The sequence below is a fragment of the Chironomus tepperi genome, unplaced genomic scaffold (genome assembly GCF_022539635.2).
Source record: "Chironomus tepperi strain 1889 unplaced genomic scaffold, CSIRO-AGI_Ctep_v1 contig_354, whole genome shotgun sequence".
NCBI classification, from domain to species: Eukaryota; Metazoa; Arthropoda; class Insecta; order Diptera; family Chironomidae; genus Chironomus; species Chironomus tepperi.
In genome coordinates, this window is record NW_027226476.1 from 2,573,018 (window position 1) to 2,595,967 (window position 22,950).

Sequence of the window (22,950 nt, forward strand, 5' to 3'; positions counted from 1 at the left end):
TTCTTTTTGCATGGTACGCGTTGATATAAAAATCCTTAATTGATATTGAATCTTAATTTGTACTTTTTACTAATCATACGTTGAGCTGATTACACTAAAGTCAATGATTTTTCATATTATTAATCGAAATCGAGATAAAACTTGCTACAACTTGTGTTTGTGCAGCAAATTTTATCAAAAATTCCGTTAATATTTTTGAATTTTTTGAACTTGTCGTTCAGTAAAACTCACTTCATTTTGTTTCAGTTCAATTTTCGAATCTCAAAAATCTGTTAAAATTTGAATTTCAAGAAACCGTTAAGTTTATTAGCACACATATGAATCAATTTTCTTAATTCCTTCCAAGTTTCAAAAAATCAAAAGCTTTAGTATGATCAGCAATAAAAAATTAAAATTTTCAAAATATTAATAACAAAGAAATAATAAAAATAAAAACATTAAAAATTTTTGATTAAAGTTAAAAACATCCCTTAACGATATTGATTCCTTTTTTCAGGCCTCAATCATGTTTCAAATATAAGGCACATTCATTAATATTCCAATTGTCCCAGCCAAATAACTAACAATCTTAATTTCTATGTTATTTTCAAGAATTAAATTTCTTCATAAAATGACAAGAAAGAAAATTCAACAAAAAAAAAGTACGTTCTATACTCTGATAGGCATGCTTAGTATATAGCAATAAAAAATTAATTAATTAATAATAATAAAAATTATAAAACTAAAATTTAATCAGATTTCTTAACTGATTTCATTAAAATGCTTCCGTTATTGACTTCTAAAGCAAATAGACTTTCATCCTTAATATTAGCCAATACCTCGTCGTTTACCAAAACTAGCACATTGTTTGGTCCATTAATATAAATTTTAAAGTTGGAATCATCATTTAAATTTGAATTGCTGCCATTATGATTTGGCGATGATGAGAATTTCCAGTTTGAATTGTTAACTAATCCAGGAATTTTGTAAAGCTTCTGAACCAGTTCCTTTGTTGTTGCTGAATGCATGTAAACTGCATTATAAGTATTACTGCCTTCGGTGCTAACGAAAATTGTTAAGCGCGGCTTTATTGCTCTGTGGGGAACATAATATTAATTAAATTAATTACAATATGTCTGCTTTGTGCTTGCGATGACTCAAAATGTGATTAGATTAATTTAAATCCAGTTGGATTAAAAATAAATCCCAGGATTTAATTCCACGAAAACAATGTAGAGTCAGAAGCAATAAATTCTTTCCATCATTTTTGACAGCTTAATAAGCTTGTTATTTTAAAGGAAAGACTTCTTGGTTAGATAAGATTCTTATCACATGTAGTGTGACGAAAAGAAAAAGTAAATAAACAACTCACTTTGCATGTAAAATGTTGTACATTCTAATTCCATCAGCAAGTCCACATATTTGAATCAGATCTTCCTTCGCAAGTCTGTTATCAAATTAAACAAATTTGTTAATCCACATATATAATATAGTCAAAAGTAATAGTTTATAATTACCTCAATAAATCACATCCAGAGAAGCTTCCGAAGATGTTTGCATAAGATGTCAAACGATGAAACGTCAACCATTGAGTAAGCTGACTAGGTGTCGATTCTTTTGTGATGGTTATTGGATTAAGATCATCGCTGTCATAGTTTTGTGTTGAGACGACATTTTGATCTAATTTACATAAACCATTTGTTGATGAGACATTTCCAATGGAAGTGACAAACGGCATTAGTGGATTCAAGCTTGATGGCACGTGAATTGGTGATGTCGGCATAACTGGAGAATGATTTCTCTTTATACTATAGATGAATATTGGCAAAACAAATTTAAATCAATTAATGTCAATGGAAAACAATTAAGGAACATTGTGACTTACTGTTCGGGGCTGTTGTAACCAATTGTTGATGTTACTAAGCTTTCACTTGAGATATCATTCAATATTGTACACTCGTAACTCCGTTGATATTTGTCTTGTTCACTTGGTGGTCGTTTTTGAATTCTCTCTCTGTCTTGCTTGTGTTTGCGGTCAGCTCCTTTTAATTTAAATACCTAAACATAAATTATGAATTTTTAGTCATATTTAACGGTTTTTTAAAAATTTAAATTTTACTCACTTTAATTTGACAAGCTGCAGCATGTAATGGTTTAGTTTCTGATGGTCCATCAACATAAGTTTCAATTTGAATTCTGAATGGAACACCCTTTTCGCCGCCATGCTTCTTAGGAGTGAATTCTGTAGAAATGCAATTAACTTTGATATAAACGCCAACTTCCTTCATTGGATCCCACAAAATTTCAGCTGTATTTAATAATGGCGAATGATTGACATGCAAAAGTCCATAAGAAAGTGGAATATCAATATCCAAAATTCTTTCACCAGGTCGACTTGATTGCCAAATGTGCATCTGTTCTCTTTCCATGTACTGTAAACGACGTTCATGGAAGCAAATTTTGACGACACTTTTCATGACTTTTCCACGGCATGTCGATAAGTCGCCTAATTTCTTTAATTTGATCTCATAGCTTTGACCTTGATTGAGGTATGTCAAAGTCTCTTCATTACTCTTAGTTGCAATAGAAGTTGCAGCAGCCAAAACATATTGGAATCGATCATCATTATGATTATTTCCACGTCTATTGACGTCCTCATTATTTGACTGATTATTTCCACTTCCTTGATTATTTCCTTCTAGTTGTTCTAAGAAATTAGCTAATCCATTGCTACTACTGGTACTTCCTGATGTCTGTTGCTCACCAATATGCTGCTGTTGGTGATGTTCAGCTGGGGAGCCATTCATCATTGCTGTTGGATTTAATTGTGATGTAATACGTACGCATGGTGGTGGACTTCTAGGAGTCTTTAGCATTTCATTGCTGCCATTATGATTGGCACTTTGATTTGGCGGTGATGGAATCTCTTGCTTAAACACTGTCAAGTTTGGAAAGTTAAGCAGAGAATCGCTGTAGCGACAATAAAGAAAAAATGTTGTTAATTAGTTAAAATTACGCAAAAAAAATGCTGTAAATATTTAGGAATGAACATAAAGGATGGATACGCCTTAATTTTTTGTTTACTTAATACGACTTGCCAAAAACTAACAATTAAGATTTTGGATGGCAAGCACTCAGCACAGTATAAAAATAAGTTAGAAAATATAATTAAAAGTTATAAATATTGCCAATTAGAGCCTTAGTGAAAATTAAGTAAATAAATAATGAGTCGTGATGGATTGTTGTATTAAAATATCAAATTTAAATGATTTTCATCCTCCTTTTGTTGTGAACGTGATTTTTTCCCTATATACACATATATACTCACTTGCTGTACTGATTGCTGTTCATCAATTCTGCTGATAAATCTAAATCAATGTCTTCTGGCCACGGTAGCCGTCCTAGAATATATATAAATTGACGAAAGAATTTATTAATTTAACTTGTGCTTCAACTTCTTTTCAAGAAACAAGTAAATTGAGAGAAAAAAAATGCGCAAAACAAAAAAAAACTGCTACATAGTATTTGCAGCTAACGTGTCATCTCGCTTAATCGATCTACAATTTTCACATACGAGAACTTGATGGTTTTTTTGTGTGACGAGTCTGAAGTAATTATCACATCATTTAATTCATCAACTCAATTTAAATGTGTTAAACATGATTTTTTTGAAAAATGCTCATCCGTTATTATCTTTTATTTTAGAACTTTACTATACATATTTAAATCAGGAAATGACCTTGTGTCGAGTTACACAAAAATTAATAAAATTCATGTAATCGTATCATATAGTCAGACGATCCTGATTAAAGAGAATCTACTGTTTTGCAACATTGTTATCTTGTTGCAGCTTAGTTGTTATTTCTCTAATTATACGTTCTTTTAAGTGAGCTTTTTGTAGTCTGACTGGATCTTAGAGTAAAAAGATTCAGTTAATTTGTAGTTATACGATTTATGAATTAAACTAATGTCGATTCGATTAAAACTTTTTTAATGAGGACAAAGCACACTTAATAAGCTTAGTATATGAGTCACAGTCATCGATCACAATAAAAATTATCAATTGCTGTCTGACTTTTTTATTTCATCGATAAAGTGAAATTAATAAGATTGTATTGTGTGAAAACTTGTCAAATATCCTAGTGATACCGTTTAATTACCCACAAACTGGTTATTTTACTGGTAAAAAGCTTAAATGTTGAAATGTTTTAAAAATTTATTTAATTGTTTACAAATTTTTGTTCACTAATTCACTCACTTCATTTTCGTTAAGTTCATATTTTGAATTTGAAAAATCAGTTAAAATTTCAAATATTATAAAATCGTTAAAATCACAAAAAAGCGCCATAATCACTCAACTGCGACTAATTTTTGATTATTTTCCCTTACAACATTGTAATATTCATTAAGTCTACAAGTGAACAACTGAAATTGCAATTAATTAGCGCACATCAATAATAAATGTAGTAACGTATTTTATGAGAGAGTGAAAAAAAAAATAGAAATAGAAATAGATAGCTAATGGAATACACATGTGAATGGGCAAAGATTAGAAACACGCTATTAATGAGTTTATTATTATTATTGTTGCTACTACTCGTCATCACTTATAATCTTATCAGAGAAAAGTCTTACCATTACTGTAATTGTATCCAGTAAACTGATAACGTTTGCGTGAAAAATCTTTGTCCATATTCCAACAGATTATTGAAACGAAATAAGGAAATTCCTGAATTATTCTTTTGTATGCTTTATTTCCTTATCGTTTTATTAATAAAAAAAATTACTTTATTTAATTTACTTTACTTTTTTTTTTGAGAGTATTGATGTTTTCGAGAGTAAGAATTGTAGAGCATAGACAAAACTGATAAAAATGCTCGTTTAACCTTTGGCCTATTTTGAATATAGTTAATCAGTCAACATTTACTCCCTTGTTGCGCATCATATGATCATTCCTTTTCGCATTTAATTAAATTAATTTCATTGTGTAACGCAAACATGTCAATTTTTTTTAAAAGGCACAACATAAACGGGAAGTTCTTAAACTCGGAGCAATTTTGTGATTCAAAAGAATCAGGTCCAATGAACTCTTCATCAAAATTTATTTATTTATATATTTTCACATTTCGGTAGTTAAGTGTCAATTTATTTATATTCACTATGTCACTTGGTGATCATGCGACTGTCTCGAATTACAGCTTGTCTATGCAATTTTTATCCGTAATGGCGCGAATTACTCAAAAGGAAAATCTTTTAAAAAATTAACTTTAAAGAGCAATAGAATTCCGGTGCAAATATTAACGAGCGCAGAAATGAGACTACTTACGAAGAATGTATATCAAAATTTTTTCGAGCTGTTGTCAGCACTGATAAGAATAAAAATATGTATATTGAAGCTCAACTCACACAAATGTTGAAGCTTTTTTCTACTCTTTTTTTATTGTGTACAAAAACAAAAGCTTAAGTCTTAATTTTGAGATAAAGTTTGTGTACGGAATGAAGTCTGGGTAAAATTTAATAAAAATTAACTTTTATTGGTATGAAATATGTTGATGGAGTAAACAGACTGTTCAGATGCAAAAATGTCTTGCTCATGAAAAAAAAATATGAATAAATAAATTGAACGTTGCACGGATGCTGAGTGGTAAACAACGTAAACATCCTCTTCAAAGATGATGTTACTTAAGTAACGGATTTTTGATATTCAGATTTTATTTTTAGTGGTTTTCCGTGGTTTTGCTATTTGAATTTATAAAAACCGTTAATTTGACAAATCTATTTTTAATGATGTAGAAACACAGATTTACTGCTTTAATTAGTGTTTTAAGTCATAAAATCACTTGTATGTTGTAGAACTAGATCATAAAATGATCAGATTCTATCAAAAACTTGACTTCCTCAAAAACTGCAGTAATCATCAAAATACTGTTTCTATAGCAACTACATTCATATCAACACCTTAAAATTCCAATCTTCAATATTAAGTGCTCATATCAAATTGCGGGCAACAAAAAAAAATCAGGTTTGCAGCCAAAAATTGCAAAAAATACCGGTTCCTGTGTGTAAACAAAAAAGCCTTGAATCTCAACTTCGGGTCATTATATTTAAGAAGATTATTTCTATTCTAGATGGCCATGGAAAATTAATATGGAAAAAGAAGTTGTTGGCTTCAAAATTACCAGCATAGAATTTTTGATAAGAATATAAAAATTAACAGTGAGTGCCTCAATACAAATTATATTGAGGCTTGAATGTCAAGTTGGAACAATTTACTGGACTTTATCAAATAGTTCTGAGTGCTGACTGATAATATTTTGCACCTGTACATGCATTTTCAACTTAAAAGGTTCTTATCAATTTAAAAGTAAGTTTTACTGACTCATTCATGAATTTTGACTGCTAACTCATCAGTTTCCATTTTTCCCTGATAGTGTAAAACCATACCTTAATCAAAAATTAGCAATGGAATGTAAACTTTTTTCTTTGAAACTCTATCTTTACATAAACCTGTGACGCTTGTTGCTAAGTGGTTCCTAATATTTAATACTTTTTTAAATAATCATTTAGAACTCACCATGAACCCTTAATTGGTCATTGAACTTTCATTGATATGCCTATCAAAAAATTAGATTTTCAGAACCTTCGTCGTGTATACCTCTTTAATTTTGTTCTAAAAAAGCTCTAAAAGCTTATTTCAATTAAAAGAGTTTTAAGTCTCGTCAGAGTCGTTTAACAAATATGGATGAAGATACACTGTAGCTTTATAGACTGCTACATATTGAACAAAATGAAATCTTATTCATAACAATGTAGTTATCGCCAAAAAACTTATGATAAAAGTTATCCGGAGATCAAAAAAAGTCTGCACTTCAAATCCTATTTTTAAAAACTGATCAATTTTTTACCCGTTCATGTGTGCGAATTTCGGATTTGATAATCTAATCTTATGAGTCCATGGACGATTTTAATAATACAAGGGTAAACTCAAAATTCAATTCCCAAAGACGAAATTAATTAAAAAATCGTCATTGAAATTCAATTTTCATCTGCTAAAAAGCTCTTTTTTAGTTCAGTTCTGTTTGTACAGCAGCCATTCAAGACTTTATTGAGCATTTGTTAAAATAAAGAAATAAAGGAATGTGGATGTTATTTTCTATAACGACATATTAACGCATATCAAAGCATCCGATAGTTGCTAAGGAGAGCGAAAATGTGTTTTTGTAAGTCTTACTGTGTTCTAGCTAATATGCAAACAAGTGTTTATTAAATTCATAGTCTTACCATGACAAAGACGTCGAAACTTTAAGAACTGCCACATCTTAATTATTTTTTAGTACTAAATTGATCGAGTTAATAAACAGACAGTAATATTGATGAAAAAATATCATCCAAATTGAGTGGATTACAATTAGCAATTAAACGTGTTCATCTCACTGAGCTATATGATTTTTTTCAGACATTTCGTGATTAATATTAATGAACTGCTCGATTGATGACAACATGGACTAAACCAGATAACTTTTTAATTGATGAATAAAAAATGATGATCAAATCAGTTTTGGACAAACATTTGTCGTCATCAATTTTACTGATTGCATCATGACTGTATTAACTATATAGGTATTATCTTAGGCGATAATGAATATTGTTCTATCTATCTATCTATCTATCGTCAGCACGTTTTTTTCATGGTCAAATGGTAGCAGCATACTATTAATTTGATTTATTGTTCTATATTGTTCTACATTTTGACGCAAATCGCTTAAAAACCCGTTGTGTTCATATTTAAAAGCTCAAAAAATTCCAAATATTTCAGTCGTTATTAAATTTGAATTTTTAGTGACCGTTAATTTTTAACGAAGAATTTTAGAATTTAAATTTATTTTGTTCGTTGATGATTTGAATGATCAGAGTAAGCAATGAAGGAATTGCGCTTTTGAACATGAGAAGTAATCAAGAATACAATATTTGATGCTTAATGCAATCACTCACCTTGGCTTTTGCGGCGATCCTTGATTGAATGACAGGACACAATTTTAGGAGCTGGACCTGATTCAGCACCATGTCCATTATAATCTCCATTATTTTGTGCATGTGTCCAATCTCCTTTACGCTTACGATTGGAGTCATGTGATCCAAGCAATACGGCTATGTCAAAATAAAAATAATTAATTTAATTAATGAATGAATGATTCACGTGAGAAAAACATGATGATACTTACTTTTGACGTAATCTGCTGGCCATGCGTCTTTTGAGCTTGAGGGCGAATCTCCCAAATCGATGCAATATTTTGAGTTATTGCAATCATTTGTATTGTTGCTATTATGCATATTATATGAACTTTCTTGTTCACTGTTGTAATATGATCGATTTTGTGACTGCAAATGAATGAAATTTAAGAATTTGACTCGAATTATATGCTAATTTTTTTGAATGGACTTTTTTGAAAATAATAAAAATATTTCTTGGAACTTAATCGACACAAAAATAAAAAAATCCCGCTTTTGTAATGATGAAGTCATTACTGTTTTGTATATTAATTTTTTGTTGATAATAAATAATTCTAGCGAGAGCAATTTCATGAGAATAAATTTGTCAAAGAGAGAATATCCCTCAATATCACTCAAAGAGCTTTATGCATTAATTTAATTCGCATTAACTAATTGTTTTTTTCTTCGTTCGGACCTTTTTTTGTTTGTTTCTTAAAGTAAAACAGGCTACGACGTCATCAACACGTTTTACAAGTGATTTTTGTAGAAATTACCATAATTCCAACATTTTTTGGTGCCTATTTCTATTAATAACTTTCCCTTCGAAGCGTTTTTTGAAGATATGTTGTGGAACATGTTTTTATCTATGCTGGAATTATTTTATTTTACATAACGGCATTTGAAACATTTTCATTTTTGTCATTTTAATCAATAACTAAATGTGGATCAACAAAACTTTCAAAAGGATAGATGTGAAGCTAAAAATATTAAGTTTTTTAAAAAACAAGATCACATCTTATCTTTTCTTGATATGTAAGCACGATTTAAAGCCATAAATGGCTTAAGGTGTTCAGTTTTTCTCAAAATGGATTTACGATCTATTCTCAAACACCTGTTTTGCTTCAGAAAATTTAAATTGAGTTCCAACGGTTACTATGATTTTGAAAATTATGCAAAAAAAATTGAACTTCAACTTTTTTGAAATTTTAAAAGCCGTTAGAGTTTTTGAACTTCAGAATTTCAAAATATCAACTTGTAAAACGTGTTATCTGCCAAAAAATGCGCTTAGTACTTCCGCATCAAAGTGATCTGACATTATCAATTCTTAATTGATTGTAAAATCCGCGTCAGCAAAACAATAAAGATAAGAAATTATTTCAGTGATTGATTTACTAACTTGATGTTGCTGTTGATTTGAATTGTGTTGATAAGTTGGATACTCGACACTGCTGTCACTAAATTCCATAATTTCTTCGTCGTCCTGATAAATAGATGCGTCTAAATGACAATTGCTGTGAAATAACCAGCCAAATTGGTCGGTGAAAGATGAAGCTGGTTGAGGAACAGTAAGAGCCGCCATTGGGGCTCTCGTCAATAAGAAAAGTTGTACAAAAATACTATTTAGAGATAAGATTTTTACTATGAAAGCCTAATTTTGATGCTTATCACAATAATCAGCTTTATGTATGTTGCGGAAGACACTTTAGTTATCACAAAAGCACTAATATGTTAATTAATTTCAATTATATATATCATTATCACTTTTTTTACTGATTTTTTTGTGCATTTTTTCAATTTATTTTTTTTTCTACAAAATTATTAATTTTAAATTGTAATAAAAATATAGTATGTCCTTATATTTGGTGATTTTAGTAATATTATTTAGTCTATTTAACTTCTTTCTGTTCTTTCAAATTCGATGTAGTTAAAATTTGAAATAAATTAAGAGTTTATGCTCGCAACATAGTAATTAGAACATGACGAAGAAAGAATTGTACAACTTTTTAATTCCGATTTCTTCGCGTTGTCTGTGCGAAGAAAGTAATGTGTTTTCAATAGATAATAGCATTTTGTTGAGATTAAATTTGATTATTTCCTGTTCTCCCTTTTGACAAGTCGTCTCCATGTAGTTAATTTTAATTTACACTTGTAGGCCACTTTTATAACTTTTTTTTGCACTTAAACAGTCAATTATTATGTCTGTAATCACTTGTCTAATTTTATAAGTTTTTTTAATCAGTTTCAATTGTTTTCTTCTTCTTTTTTTCTGCTAGAAATCTAGTCTACAATATTTTTTAGCACTTTAAAGTTTCGAATTGATTTCACGTGAATTAACAACCCGAAACTTATGTTCTAACAAGAAATTTCAATACTTTATCCATATTTAAATGATGAGAAGTAAAAGTTTTGGTTTTATTTTTATTTTGCATAATTTCATGCTAATTTCAGATTATAGTGATTCGAATCACTTCTGTTACTATCCCAAATACTTATGTCTCAAATTCAATTTTTTTTTCTTTCTTTTCTTCTATAAATTCACTTGTTATCAAGTTTTACGGACACGTCAAGATATTTTTTCAAATAAGTGTGACTCGAATGAAGGCTCAAGTATTTCTGAGTTGATCGTTGTATGGTGATAGAGACACAACTCTCGGAGAGTGGAAAAATAAAATGTGTATAAATGTATGTAGAAATAAATTTCTGTGTTGGGTTTCGCCTTAATTGATCGTTTTCGTCTTCTTGTTGCTTTGCATTCGTCTCTTTTTATCATACATTTTTGAATTTAGTTCTCAGCCGTAAAGAAAAAAATATATTCTTTATCGCACTTTGAAATGTTGTTGCTGTCCACTCGAGAGTGATCTTCTCATCAGCTTTTACTTTATCATCATCATTTAGCTGTGAAGAAATAATAGAAAGAGCAAATATGAGTTATTTTTTCGCGATCTTTTTTTTTTCGGCAACACGTCCTTGACAAAAATAGTATGTAGAAGAGAGGAGAGAAAAATTTTCCACTTGAATTAATTTTCAAACTTTAACATTTGTCACGATTTTTCTATCATCACATGTTTGAGCATTCAATTTGCAAGATTTTTCCGTGTGTATTATCGGCGTTGTTCTAAGCACGTTCTTCAAATATCGATATTTAGTTCAATATTTATTGCCATTAATGGAAAAATTTCGAGATTTTGTGGAATCCAAGATTCAAATTAAATCTGAGTGTGAGTCATAAAAAAACGTTAAAAATTTGAATTTTTATCCAAGACACAATCAGTTCGTTCAGTAATCTTTCATTTCATTCTCGATCAGTTCATACAAATTTTGAATTTTTGAAAGTCGTTATTTTTTAAATTCCAAAAACTTGTCCAACTACGTTTTAAAATTTAAATGTCCTTTCCTTTCATTCAAAATGCAAACAAAACTAAACCTTCAAAAAGTTAATGCCAATTAAATTCATCAAAAAATTGTGGTAGATCATCAATTTGAATTTAAAGAAGTTAATTTGATTGCATTAATCATAGCACGGTGTCTAAATTTAAATTTTTTGAGACATAAAACAGTTTAAAGCATCAAGTTTATGAATTTCTTTTCGCATCGTAATTGATTTTAATTAAGAAAGGGCAATTAATCGAGGAATGGAAGGAATTTTTCTTTATTTGCTAAATTAATTGGCGTTTTGTGTACACTTGACTGTATATACATCATCCATGTCATGATTGAAAGTTTTGTACTAACTATCTATTAAAATTTATTTATTTTGGAATGCAGTAAGTGATAAATAGTAGGAATATAATAAGCAATGCAATAGTTCACTTTTTATAAGTAAATCACACAATGACAGCATATGTGATGATGATGAAGTCATGTAAATCTGTAACTTTATTCTAATCAGAACGTCGAACTTTACACTTGACTTTGATTATTGATTTTCGTTCCTTCCGTCGTCATTATTATATAATGATAATTATAACGCAGTTTGCCCTATTCTACAAATTGACACACGTTAAGGAATTAACCGATGCCATTTTTATGTGAATTTTATTAAAATTTATTAGTTTTTCAAGAATCATTAGATTTAATTGAGACGATCGAGTGAGGAGCATATGCTTCATACATACCAATGAAGACAAATTAATTAAAAACTATTGTCGCAATTTTATCGCTAATTTAAATGGCATCACATATTATTCTCAACAAAAAAATCAACAACATATATCATGACAGTTTTGAAACATTCGACACCCTTTAAGCTATGAACAGAAGCAAGCACACACAACAAAGATCTTCATATTTATTATTCATTTACTCTCAGTCTCTCAATTTCATTTAACTTTTTGAGGCTTTTCAATTTCATTTCAATTGACTTTGATTAACATCAACAATAATATTCTTTTTTATGTGTCATACAACTTCTAAATGCTTTTAAAAATGGAAGGAAGATGGGTAATCTTTCAATCAAGGACAAATAATAAATTGACATTCTCATAAACATGAATTAAATTTGTTTTCTATATGACCTGTGAATTATGCTTTATTACAAAAAATCAGCGTAGTTGTTGAACAAATTCGACAACCATTTGTGTTGTCAGTTCAAATATTGGACCTGAGTAAATGCTTTGACGCCGTATAGCAACCAGCTGTATAGACAGAGTCTTAATCCTGTTTTGTTGCCTGCCTCGAAGACATGCACAATTCAACCAAAAAAATTAATAATTTAACGTATAAATGATTTTTGAATTTCTTCGGTTATTTTTTGAAAAATTTCAAATTTCAAAAAATAACGGTCAAAACATAGAGTGGTCACATGTCTGCTTGTTACTATAAATTTAAGCATACCTATTATATGTGGAGCCTCTTATCACAACAAAAACATTAGTTTTGAGTAAAAAAGAACATTTATTTTAGGCTTTTTTGTCTATTTACATTAAAATTACTTTGTTGATGACCTCAGCTACATGATTATCAGTAAACTAAGCCATAGAAATGCATTATCATGAAACATGAAAGACTTCATAATGGTGATTCAAATTCTTGTTTGTATGAAATTTTGTTGTAGAACCTAAAGCACCATTGCTGCTTGTTAGATGATAAAAAACTCGTTTGGCGCGTGAGTGAGTCATAGCCATTGAACACATCAAACAAGGTTCGTTGACTAAATAGATTAAATAGCCTGTACAAAGGTATGGTCCGAATTTATGTAAATTGTCGTTGCTTGATGCTGACTTTTCAAAATCAGACTCTCCAAATTCGACATTGAATTTTTGTGTGACTTTTTCAGCAACTTCTTTGTATCGATTGTCATGTTCTGTTGACCAACATCCTCCATTTTGAGTGATTGCTACTTGATCTATTAAATCTATCACACAATGCATTATTGGATTTGTTTTCGTCTTTGGATATCCAAAAGCAATAATTCGCTTATTATAAGGATTAATGGCGATTCCAGCATTTTTGACATTTAGTTCCGATGAGATAAACTTGCAAATTTCAATATTTCTGCGGTGATAATTAATATCTGACTGATTAAATACAGTACTTTTCCATAGACTTTCTAAATATTTGTTCTCATGAAATTTACACGGCCATTCTTGTGTTAATATCTCATATTGCCAACGCAATATTGGCTGTGATGTGGGAATCTTAACAATTCGTATTTCTGTCATCATTGACTCTATGAGATGATCAGAAATATTCTTAGATTGAAGAAATTTTTTGAGATTCTCATGTTTATTTTCCGTTACATTATTTTCAGGTGGCTGTTCGTTGTTTGTGTCGTCAAGAGAACAAAGAACAATCTCGCTTTTTATGTTCACTCTTCTAACATAACTTATACAGTCAAGTGGTATTTTTTGATTTAATTCTATCATAAAAAGACTGGTATTTTTCTTATCAATAATTTTGGCTGCGTAGTAGCTTTTACAATCAGGAAGTGTTGAAAATGTATCATCCAAAATTGATCTTATCTCGACGTTATCATCCAGTTTTATTCTTTTAGCATAACTCATGTCTGTAAAATAAAGAACAAATAATTAGTGATATATGGCTTGTGTAAATGGAATGTTTTAATAAAATATACCTTCCACATCCATTTCCATCATCATTAAGAGCGTCTGTTTGCTCGCAATCAACATAGACACTTATTATTAATTTTTAAAATCTTTTGTAATTAAATTTATTATGGAGTTACTAAACAAATTAGCACTAATTTCAAAAATTATAATTACTAACATTTCACAAATTGTATTTTAATGATAAACAAATTCATCAATTTAGAATACCTCCCTAAAACTTAGAGGGTCCATGGTTTGAATAATTATTATGTGACAGACCAAACTTATGCTAACACAATTGCTTACATTTTAAATGCAACAGGTCATAGACATTACTAAGTTACAGAGACATTCGATGATTTATTTTAAAAATTGTGTTTTTTTAGGCCGAGGATCCTTGCACATCTCTTAAAAGATCATTAGGACGACATTTAGTTCGTCACAATGGAAACAAACAATTTATGAGTAATTAGAGATAAGAATGGTATTTCAGCTTTATATTTTCTTAGAAATTTGCATAGATTATTCGTAAACAAGAAAGTCATCATCATCCAGCACAAATAAACAACTTATGACGTCATTAACTTTCAGTGATCTTGAAATGTTTCCTTTTTACATTGATGCAATTATAATGGGGATTTTTTTCTCGTCTCTCTTCATATTATGCGTGTCATGTGATTGGGAATTTAACATTATTAAAAGAATATCTCGTGATCATTGAAAACAATTTAATTTTGCCGCAGAAATTTATATAAAATGTAAAAATTTAATAACTTACTTCATTTAATTTATTATGACTTTAATTTAGTTACGTCGTATCAATGTTCAAGTACTGTTTCAGCTATCTCGAGTGTTTCAATTGTGTATAGAACTTTTTAAATATTTAATTAACTTTTTATTTATTTTTTTAAATAATAATTTCACAGGTTATGTCACTCTTTGATAAAAAGCAATTTAAAAATCAAAATTTCGTTAATTTGGACATAAATTCTCTTTATTAATCTGAATTTTCAGCCACTTCCTCTTGATTATTCTCTACATTTTCATCTTCAGAATTGCTGTCATTGACCATTTTTAGTCGTTCCATTAACTTCCTCGCTGGATTAAAAACTCCATTTGTCTGTGCTGAACAAACAAAACATCTTGTAGTCTTCTTGTATCTTTCCAGTGCACATTTCTCACAGAAATAATGATTGCATTTGGTCATGATGGGATTTTCAAAGCTCTTCCTGCATATCACGCACTTAAACGGCAAATCATCTTCATCTGAATGAATTTCGTACTTTTTATCATCATCATCAGAGTCACATTCATGATTTTTGTTTTGTTTTGCTCGTTCCTCTAATTCTAGCTGCCATCCGTACTTAAAATCTGTAAAACATAATTTTGTTAGTTACTGAATAAAATAGTATTATAATCTTCAAGCTTACCGCTTCTGTCATGCAAGAATTTACAGCTGTCACCAAAACCACAAAATCCAGTTTCTTTATAATCTTTACAAATGTCAGGCTGATAATCCCATCTAACTGTACTTCTGAGATTCGTTGGAGCTCTCATCGGCCCAACAGCGTTAATTCCAGAGCCTGCATTACCTGCTGCTGTGTCCTTTTTCTTATAATATTGCGTATAGTTGTTCATTCCACGATAGATCTTGTCATCTGCTTTTCCTTCCAATTCCTTGTTAATTTCTATACTTTTCTTAAATAATGCCGTTGCATCCCTGTCAGTTGTGGTTTCAAAATTCACTTCCGCTGTTGCTCCTTGATCTCTTGGACCTTCCGATTCAGCTAATCGTCTGGATTTATATTTAACAACAATTTCCTCATCGGAATCTTCATTAGACTCGCTGCCGCTGCCTACTTTTTTCTTGGCATCCTTTTTACTGACACTAGAGGAAAAAAAATTTGGATTGTACTTCTTTTTATCCGGTCTTACAACAGAACTGGATGTTTGTTCCTCATTTTCGGAACTATCTTGTTTTTCTTCATCGGATGACTGCTTTCTTTTACGTGCAAACTTATTTTTAATGTTTCTCTTTGCAAATCCAAATGATTCAGACATATTTGCTGTCTTGTTAATGCTTAAAAAATTAAATTTAATGAAATTATGAAAATTGTGTTAAAAACGATTGTAAACAAAAACAACTTCACAGTGGTTCTCAAAATGTTGAAGAAATTCAAACTTTTTTTGACCGTTAAAATTATTTTGAAAATATGAATCTGAAATATTTAACGGATTTTTAATGATCACCTGAAAACAAGATAATTAATCAATACAAGATGAATTAATTTAGAACATTTTGAAATCAAAACAAAAGAATTTTTATTTTAATCTTCCAAAGCTTTTTCAAATTTGCGCTATTCAGACATAAAAGTTTCCTTTTCATTTTAATTTTTTCTTAAATTTGCATCCTCATGAAGCACTATATTTTATGTTGTAAGCATTATTATCTCTCATATCTCATTCTTCACATCACTGGATGAAAAATCTTTTCAGTTTAGGCTCATTTCTCGTTTATTTAAATTCATGATTAAGTTTAAAAAAAAATACAACTTATAGGTGGGAATATAAATTAATTCATTACACTGTAGTGAAAAGGAACACGAAAAAAAAAAATAAAATATTTATACTTTTGAGCTCTAAATTACAATTCAAAATCAATGTGTCTAACATTAAAAGGACGAGAAATTAATCTGGGCTTCTTTTTGTTTCTAAGTTGACTAAATAATACTTTTGTCTTTCTTAAATATTTCGCTGAAATCTTTTATAGATAATATGTAGTAAATATGAATATATTATATTTTTCAATTCTTTTCATAGCAGTCATTATGCACATTGCATGCATTCATTTCAATTTACTCAATCAATCCTCGACTATAAATCTCATTTAATTGAGTTGTCAAAAATCCTACATCATTTCCATTCGGTTTATCAATATGTGTTGCATTAAGACTTGAGTTACTGCTGCTCGTACTTAATGATGATGTAGCAGAATTTCCATTTGAATCATCCAGGCGAGAACGGGATGTTGATAAAGGTTTTTGTAATTTTTGAGTACAATTATTCTTATTACTTGATCCATTTACTACTGACTTGACCAGTTGTGGTATTGTTCGTTTGAACGGTGTCTTTACATCATTTCCGCGATTTATATTTGATGTATTTATTATTCTTACTGGTGTCATTTTTGGATGTTCGATTTTTGTCGATTTCATTGGTTTTGCTGATGTTCCAGTTGTTGGAATGGAAGAATTTTTAGTTTGAGAAGTGGGCGTTGTCGTCGTTGGCTTAATCGATGACAATTTGGTATATACTGACGATATTTGAGTCTTACTTCTTGGTGGAGATGATTTTATAGTGATTGTGGGAATTTGTTTAGATTTTGTTTCATCATTTGGTGATTTAGGGTGTGAATCCAATGGACTGTCATGAAATAAAATGAAGAAAATATTAATTTATTAAATATTTGTTCAGTTAAAATCTTAAAATTAAATAAAAACCAACGAAAAATCAAACGCACATTATAAATTAATCAAAGCATAAAGAAAAACCATGCAAAATTAGGATATTTTCATGCATAAATGTTTGTAATTCTTTATTGGCAGTTTAACAGCTTTTTAAATTTTGAATTTTCTCGCTAACAATATTTAAAATTTCAAAAAATCGTTAAAATTCGATTTTTAACGACTTCTTCGTTAAAAATATTTCAGCATAAAATTTAAATTTCAAAAAACCGTTAATCTGGCAAAAGTCTCTTAGATAAACAAATGATAATGAACTGTCCAAAAATGTATCAGGCAAATTTCAGTTCTATTTACCTAATTCAACTGTGTTGAAGAAGGCATGAAAATGAAAAATGTATCAGTCGATTATCAGTCTTGTCAGCAAATTTATACACATGATTTTGTAAGGATATATTATTTGCGAAAATTCATGCTCGATAAAAGGTCAAAATATCAACATGGTTCATAGACCAAATGTAATAACAGAATTAAATTTATAGCACACAACAACAGTATTGCCAATAACATATCACAAATATGTACCTGTCCGACATTAAGACGGCTTTATCGTTAATTTTATTATATTTTCGTAGTCGCATCAAAGATATTTTTTAATGAGATCGCATTAAACATAGATTTAGCAATAAAAGACATTTATTACAAGTTATTATAGTCCAATTGATATTTGGGTATATTAGCAGATAATTGATGAATGCATGAAAAAACGAATTGGAGAGAAAAATTTTGTAATTAGTTAAAGTTAATCAATGTTAAAGTACGACACAAATATGTTAATTTGTTAATGAGATTAAGACAAGTTTTGATCAACATTTTACGACATGAATATGATATATGATAAATTCGATTTTGAAGGATCATTTTATAAGATTTCAAGTACCAACAAGTAAAATTATACGGATTTAAAAGATATTGACCATAATAAGTATTAGTTTGACTAACTAAAGTTAGTTGATTATCAAAAATTGAGTCGTTATCACATGATAAAGAATCGGAAGAATTTTTAGAGATAATTTTGGATATGATTATGAGCGATTGAGAGAAATATATTGGAATATCCATAGAGGGTCTCTTCCTGTGAAAGATATTTCATGGTTGTGGTTTTCGTTGGATGAAGGAGTCAATTACTATATGAATTATTCAGTTCAAGCAATTAAGCTAATAATATTCTTACCTCGTAAAATCTTGACCCATCGACATTGGTCTCAGCTGGAATGAAAAAAATAATTTGATTTTAATTTCATGGATTAGATTTAGATTTGTTTTAATCCTAAAGATTAAGAACCGATTTAATTGTTCATCAATAAGTAATCAGCAGAAAGCTACTGTTAGGTCCAATAAATGTTTTTTTAATTGAACTCTTAAAGACATCAGCTCATACTAGTCTAAACAAGAGTAGCTTTCTCCAGTTTACCATTTAACATGAATTAGTCAAAAATAAAATTAAGCATAATTAAGTACATACCCTCTCAGTCTGTGTTGCACAATTTACAGTTTCAATATTATTATTTTTGGAATCTTGTGCGGTTGCATTTGTGTCCAAAGATTTAATTTTCTCTTTTTCCAATTCCTCTAATTTGATTTGTTGCTGCTTAATTACTCGATCTTTATCGTCCATTTGACTCTGCATGAAAGTAATGAGAAAAATTTATCAACACATGATCAGGTATTGAATAAGATTTACGGAACTTTAAACATTGACATCAGAGTTGAAATGATTGGATTATCTGATAAAGGAACTGATCAAGCAGATGCTGATGCAATTTAGATATAGCTTTATAACAACTCTGATATGCATCATGCAAAATTTATCAACATTTAACTTATTTTATGAAATAGATGATACAATGGAGTAAAATAGAAATAATCGGATAGGGAAAGAAACTTATCATGCAATCTAAGCTAATATAAATTTATGCATGATTGACAGAAGCATGTTTTCTATAAAACGAATATAAAAATTTGAAAAAATAACGGTTTCAGAATATTTGAAAAAATAACGGTTTCAGAATATTTGAAAATTATGATCACAAAATTAAAATATTTTTGAAACTTTTTAATGCTAGTCTTTTAGAAGCTAGACAGTAAAAATTGATGAAAAGATTCAGAAATTTCCTTTGGAAAATTGCGCAAAATAAGATTGATAGAAAGTAAATAACAGCATAAAGAAAACAACTAAAAAAAGTGAAGAGATATGCATGATGAAGTAGATTAAAATCAAGCAACAATAATATTACTTTGTTCTATTTCATCCATTGTATACATTTCATTTCATTTTCATTCGATTATTGAAAAACGATTTGAATAAAAAATGAACAAGAAAAACGAAATGAAGAGAAACAGATATAGATATTTATGTATGTATTATTTCTTTTAAAAAATAATTAGATAATAATCGCACTATGAAGATTTCACTCAAATCTTACAAGATTTTTCAAATTTTCATAGCCACTGACTTTTTTCGAATGCTTTTAAGAAGAACAAATCAAGACGAAATAAATTAAAAATTCGATTTCACTGATTTTAAGCACGAACCTTAAAAGCAATAAAGCAGGTAATAAAAAGTAATTTCAATTAATTATTATCATAATCTCATGTCTTACCTGAAGAAAAACAACCTGTCTTTTTAAATCGGCAAGTTCTTGTCGTTGATCCTCCAATAAAATAATTTGTTCATTTGTTAGCACCACATTTTTCTCATCGTCTTTTTTCTCTTTATCACTTGCGGATATCTCAGCATCGCTAGCTCTATTCAAGTTACTGAAGATGTGCCCATTTATTTCAAACGGGTTGAGAGTATCAGACTGAAAGAAGCATCAATAAAATGAGAGATTAGAGATAATTGAATTACAGGATTGCGAATTACGTAAAATACTGATTATAAGGCATTAAAATATAAAATAATATGCAAGTGTTTCGGTTCACATACCATCATCAATTTATCTTCATCCTTCGAAACGTGATTATATTTTTTTTGTGTGATTATTAATCAAATAAAGTTTGACATCAAATGAAATGACATGGTGCAAGTTAAATTATAACGAAATTAGACACAGCAAATGAAACATAAAGTCGTGAAAGAAATAATATTAATAAAATAACAGAATTAAGCACAAAATATAAATTTGATATTCAGTAAAGTTACTCACTTCTTGAAGTATTCTCCTCAACTGTACAAGTTGCTTTTTAAAGCTCGCAACATCTTGAAGCATAGAATTTCGGAATGATTTATCCACTAAAAGATCTTCTGTTGATGAGTGTTCTAGCTGTGATTGTAAATTAAGATGTTGCCGTTGCTTTAAATGTTCTCTTAACGACGCTCGAGCTGACGATGTGCGACTATGCATGCTGTCTAAGGAACGTGGGCTTTCAGATCCATTCAATGGTGATGTATTAATATTGTTATTGTTTTGTAAACGTCGATTTAGTAGACGAGTGGCTCTGAGAGGCAATTGAGATCTATAAAGATGAAATAAATAAAAGTTTCAAAAGTTAGTGAAGGAAAGAAAGAAACAATAATAATAACAGTTAAAAACTTTTTGAATTTTTACACATGGAAAATGTAATTTCAAATTATAGAGGTCGCAGCGTCATGAATTATAGAGGTTCACACATTTTATAAAAAAAAATGGAATAATAATTGAAAATGTTTTTAAAATCATTATATAAAGCTTATAAAGTCATGAAATATATGTAATATTGTGAAGAAGCAATTAAGTGTTGTGTCAAATAATTGAAAATTACAAAATTATAGTGAAAATAGGAGAAATTTAAGAAAGAAAAATTTCGTTCTATAAAAAATGAAAATTGAGAATAAAAGGATACTTTAAAATATAAAAAAAGTTTAATTGAAGTGTTTTGAGAAATAATAACAAGTAAATAATGGAACGTGCAACGCGTGGACGACCAAAAGGGTCTCGCGGTCGCGGAAAAGGCAAAAGAGGTCGTAAACCTCGACAAGTTTTATCGGAAGAAGAAGAAATCGAAACAGTACAACAAAATGAACAAGATCCAGTGAAGGAAGAAGTAGATACAGAAATGGTGAATATAATTGAAACGAAATCACCGACGAATGAAACTGCCGAAGAAAATTTACCAATGGAAGTTGCTCAAGAGGTAAATTTTTTAACTTTATGCTACATATTCTTATTAGTTAGTTATATAAACAATTTTCTATTTATTCTGTTTAAGGATGACATATCTCAATTGGAACTAGAATCACCGTCATTCACAATGATGCAGCGAAATGTTCCACAACAAGTGATGTTGAGACTAAACTGGGATCACAGAGTGAATTTAATTAGTGAAAAAGTTTTAAGTCCAATGATTTATGTGTGCGATCAGTGTGATAAGCCAATTTTAATATATGGCCGAATGATACCGTGTAAACATGTATTTTGCTTAACATGTGCTCGGACTGAATCTAAAGAGTGTCCACGGTGTAAAGATAAAGTGTTACGTGTTGAACAGACAGGCTTAGGGACAGTTTTTATGTGCACACATGGTGGAACCAGATATGGACGTGCTGGATGTAGACGAACTTATTTATCACAGCGTGATTTACAAGCACACATTAATCATCGACATATGCCAGCACCTCCTCAGGCAACTTAGAAATTTATATTAGGAATTAAGGCAAATTCAGAATTGAATTTGAAAAAATTGAAAAAAAAAAATTAATAAATAATTTTAACAAGTTTACGACTGATAATGAAAGAAAACCTCATAATTCCACAATAAATTTCATTTTAGAGAAATTATTAAGATGTGAAAAAAAAATTTAAAATAATAATTATTTGATTTGATATGTGGATGTAAATGGAAGTTTCAGGAGACAGGAGATTATACATAAAAAAATCATCATTATTCATGTCATTCTCAACAAAAACAAAAAAACTCATCGACGCACTTTTAACACATAATAACAAACAAAAAAAAAATTGACTGACGATAAGCAAAAAATAATAGCAGTACGGAATGAACAGCACCATGAACGACATTAAAAATATTGGAATGATTTTTATATAGCAATGGAATAAAGTTGAAATGAAAAAAAAAATGTTCTCTCTACAACCAAGTCTGTACTTAATTCTACAATATCTATAAAAATATTTTTCAGACATAAAAAAGCTCATACATGACGTGCTAGAGCAACTTCATAAGAAAGGCACAAGACAAAAAATCGATAAAATGTTCAATTTCGTCACACACAACTAACTTTGTTTTCCTCAATTTTTTCTTTAAATGCATACAAGATAGAAATCTATCTTAATGATTGATTTCAATTGTTTTATATCCCATTATATCCATTTATTACTATATTGAGAGATGAATGATTTTTTTTTTGGCAAATTGAAATAAAAATTTCACCTGAGTGATGCAGTGTTGCCAATTGTTCGTTTATTATTGTT

At 29.4% G+C, this 22,950-nt stretch overlaps 5 protein-coding genes across 13 annotated transcripts in view; 1 reads left to right on the forward strand and 4 right to left on the reverse strand.

The window, feature by feature from the left end:
* Nucleotides 1-192: 192 nt before the first annotated feature.
* gem (transcription factor CP2 like gemini) lies at nt 193-9,897 on the reverse strand. Of its 2 annotated transcripts, XM_070645238.1 has the most exons (9): nt 9,368-9,897; nt 8,202-8,358; nt 7,972-8,127; nt 3,308-3,380; nt 2,103-2,949; nt 1,865-2,037; nt 1,497-1,787; nt 1,352-1,426; nt 193-1,074 (listed from the first exon to the last, which is right to left on the reverse strand). In XM_070645238.1, the coding sequence occupies exons 1-9, from the start codon at nt 9,548-9,550 to the stop codon at nt 729-731; spliced, it is 2,301 nt and encodes a 766-aa protein (XP_070501339.1). In that variant the 5' UTR covers nt 9,551-9,897; the 3' UTR covers nt 193-728. The 2 variants fall into 2 exon arrangements, with proteins under 2 accessions (XP_070501339.1, XP_070501340.1); XM_070645239.1 differs by lacking the exons at nt 7,972-8,127; nt 8,202-8,358; nt 9,368-9,897 and adding an exon at nt 4,615-5,294.
* Nucleotides 9,898-12,844: 2,947 nt separating this feature from the next.
* Nucleotides 12,845-14,936, reverse strand: LOC139094257 (probable inactive tRNA-specific adenosine deaminase-like protein 3). 3 transcript variants are annotated; one of them, XM_070645247.1, is made up of 3 exons: nt 14,797-14,928; nt 14,045-14,078; nt 12,845-13,975 (listed from the first exon to the last, which is right to left on the reverse strand). In XM_070645247.1, exons 2-3 carry the CDS (start codon nt 14,067-14,069, stop codon nt 12,960-12,962), a joined length of 1,041 nt encoding a protein of 346 aa, XP_070501348.1. In that variant the 5' UTR covers nt 14,070-14,078; nt 14,797-14,928; the 3' UTR covers nt 12,845-12,959. The 3 variants fall into 3 exon arrangements, with proteins under 3 accessions (XP_070501348.1, XP_070501349.1, XP_070501347.1); XM_070645248.1 differs by lacking the exon at nt 14,045-14,078 and having other exon boundaries at nt 14,797-14,936; XM_070645246.1 differs by lacking the exon at nt 14,797-14,928 and having other exon boundaries at nt 14,045-14,540.
* Nucleotides 14,937-14,985: 49 nt separating this feature from the next.
* mdlc (RING finger protein mdlc) lies at nt 14,986-16,159 on the reverse strand. Its single transcript, XM_070645249.1, has 2 exons — nt 15,449-16,159; nt 14,986-15,389 (listed from the first exon to the last, which is right to left on the reverse strand). The coding sequence occupies exons 1-2, from the start codon at nt 16,077-16,079 to the stop codon at nt 15,016-15,018; spliced, it is 1,005 nt and encodes a 334-aa protein (XP_070501350.1). The 5' UTR covers nt 16,080-16,159; the 3' UTR covers nt 14,986-15,015.
* A 143-nt stretch (nt 16,160-16,302) lies between these two features.
* LOC139094766 (uro-adherence factor A) overlaps nt 16,303-22,950 on the reverse strand; it is a 43,560-nt gene continuing 36,912 nt past the window's right edge. For 4 of the 6 annotated variants that reach the window (XM_070645943.1, XM_070645941.1, XM_070645942.1 and 1 more), the window contains 6 exons: nt 20,689-20,998; nt 20,469-20,489; nt 20,143-20,343; nt 19,005-19,163; nt 18,714-18,748; nt 16,303-17,441 (listed from right to left, as the gene is read on the reverse strand). In XM_070645943.1, the coding sequence (XP_070502044.1) occupies nt 16,874-17,441; nt 18,714-18,748; nt 19,005-19,163; nt 20,143-20,343; nt 20,469-20,489; nt 20,689-20,998 (1,294 nt within the window). In that variant the 3' untranslated portion in view covers nt 16,303-16,873. Of the gene's footprint in view, nt 17,442-18,064; nt 18,084-18,713; nt 18,749-19,004; nt 19,164-20,142; nt 20,344-20,468; nt 20,490-20,688; nt 20,999-22,950 lie in introns of all 6 variants that reach the window. The other 2 variants (XM_070645946.1, XM_070645944.1) reach the window with 2 other exon arrangements.
* Nucleotides 21,155-22,612, forward strand: Hakai (E3 ubiquitin-protein ligase Hakai). The gene is made up of 2 exons (XM_070645947.1): nt 21,155-21,655; nt 21,731-22,612. The coding sequence occupies exons 1-2, from the start codon at nt 21,422-21,424 to the stop codon at nt 22,151-22,153; spliced, it is 657 nt and encodes a 218-aa protein (XP_070502048.1). The 5' UTR covers nt 21,155-21,421; the 3' UTR covers nt 22,154-22,612.

Excerpts from the sequence above, each read along its gene's own strand:
- gem (XM_070645238.1), bottom strand. The coding sequence starts at position 9,550 with ATGGCGGCTCTTACTGTTCCTCAACCAGCTTCATCTTTCACCGACCAA. Across the intron at positions 8,128-8,201 it reads GCCAGCAGATTACGTCAAAA|CCGTATTGCTTGGATCACAT; the intron begins GTAAGTATCATC and ends ATTTTGACATAG. Across the intron at positions 1,788-1,864 it reads GGTTACAACAGCCCCGAACA|TATAAAGAGAAATCATTCTC; the intron begins GTAAGTCACAAT and ends ATTCATCTATAG.
- LOC139094257 (XM_070645246.1), bottom strand. The coding sequence starts at position 14,099 with ATGTTGATTGCGAGCAAACAGACGCTCTTAATGATGATGGAAATGGAT. Across the intron at positions 13,976-14,044 it reads GATGGAAATGGATGTGGAAG|ACATGAGTTATGCTAAAAGA; the intron begins GTATATTTTATT and ends TTTATTTTACAG.
- mdlc (XM_070645249.1), bottom strand. The coding sequence starts at position 16,079 with ATGTCTGAATCATTTGGATTTGCAAAGAGAAACATTAAAAATAAGTTT. Across the intron at positions 15,390-15,448 it reads ATTCTTGCATGACAGAAGCG|ATTTTAAGTACGGATGGCAG; the intron begins GTAAGCTTGAAG and ends TATGTTTTACAG.
- Hakai (XM_070645947.1), top strand. The coding sequence starts at position 21,422 with ATGGAACGTGCAACGCGTGGACGACCAAAAGGGTCTCGCGGTCGCGGA. Across the intron at positions 21,656-21,730 it reads CAATGGAAGTTGCTCAAGAG|GATGACATATCTCAATTGGA; the intron begins GTAAATTTTTTA and ends ATTCTGTTTAAG.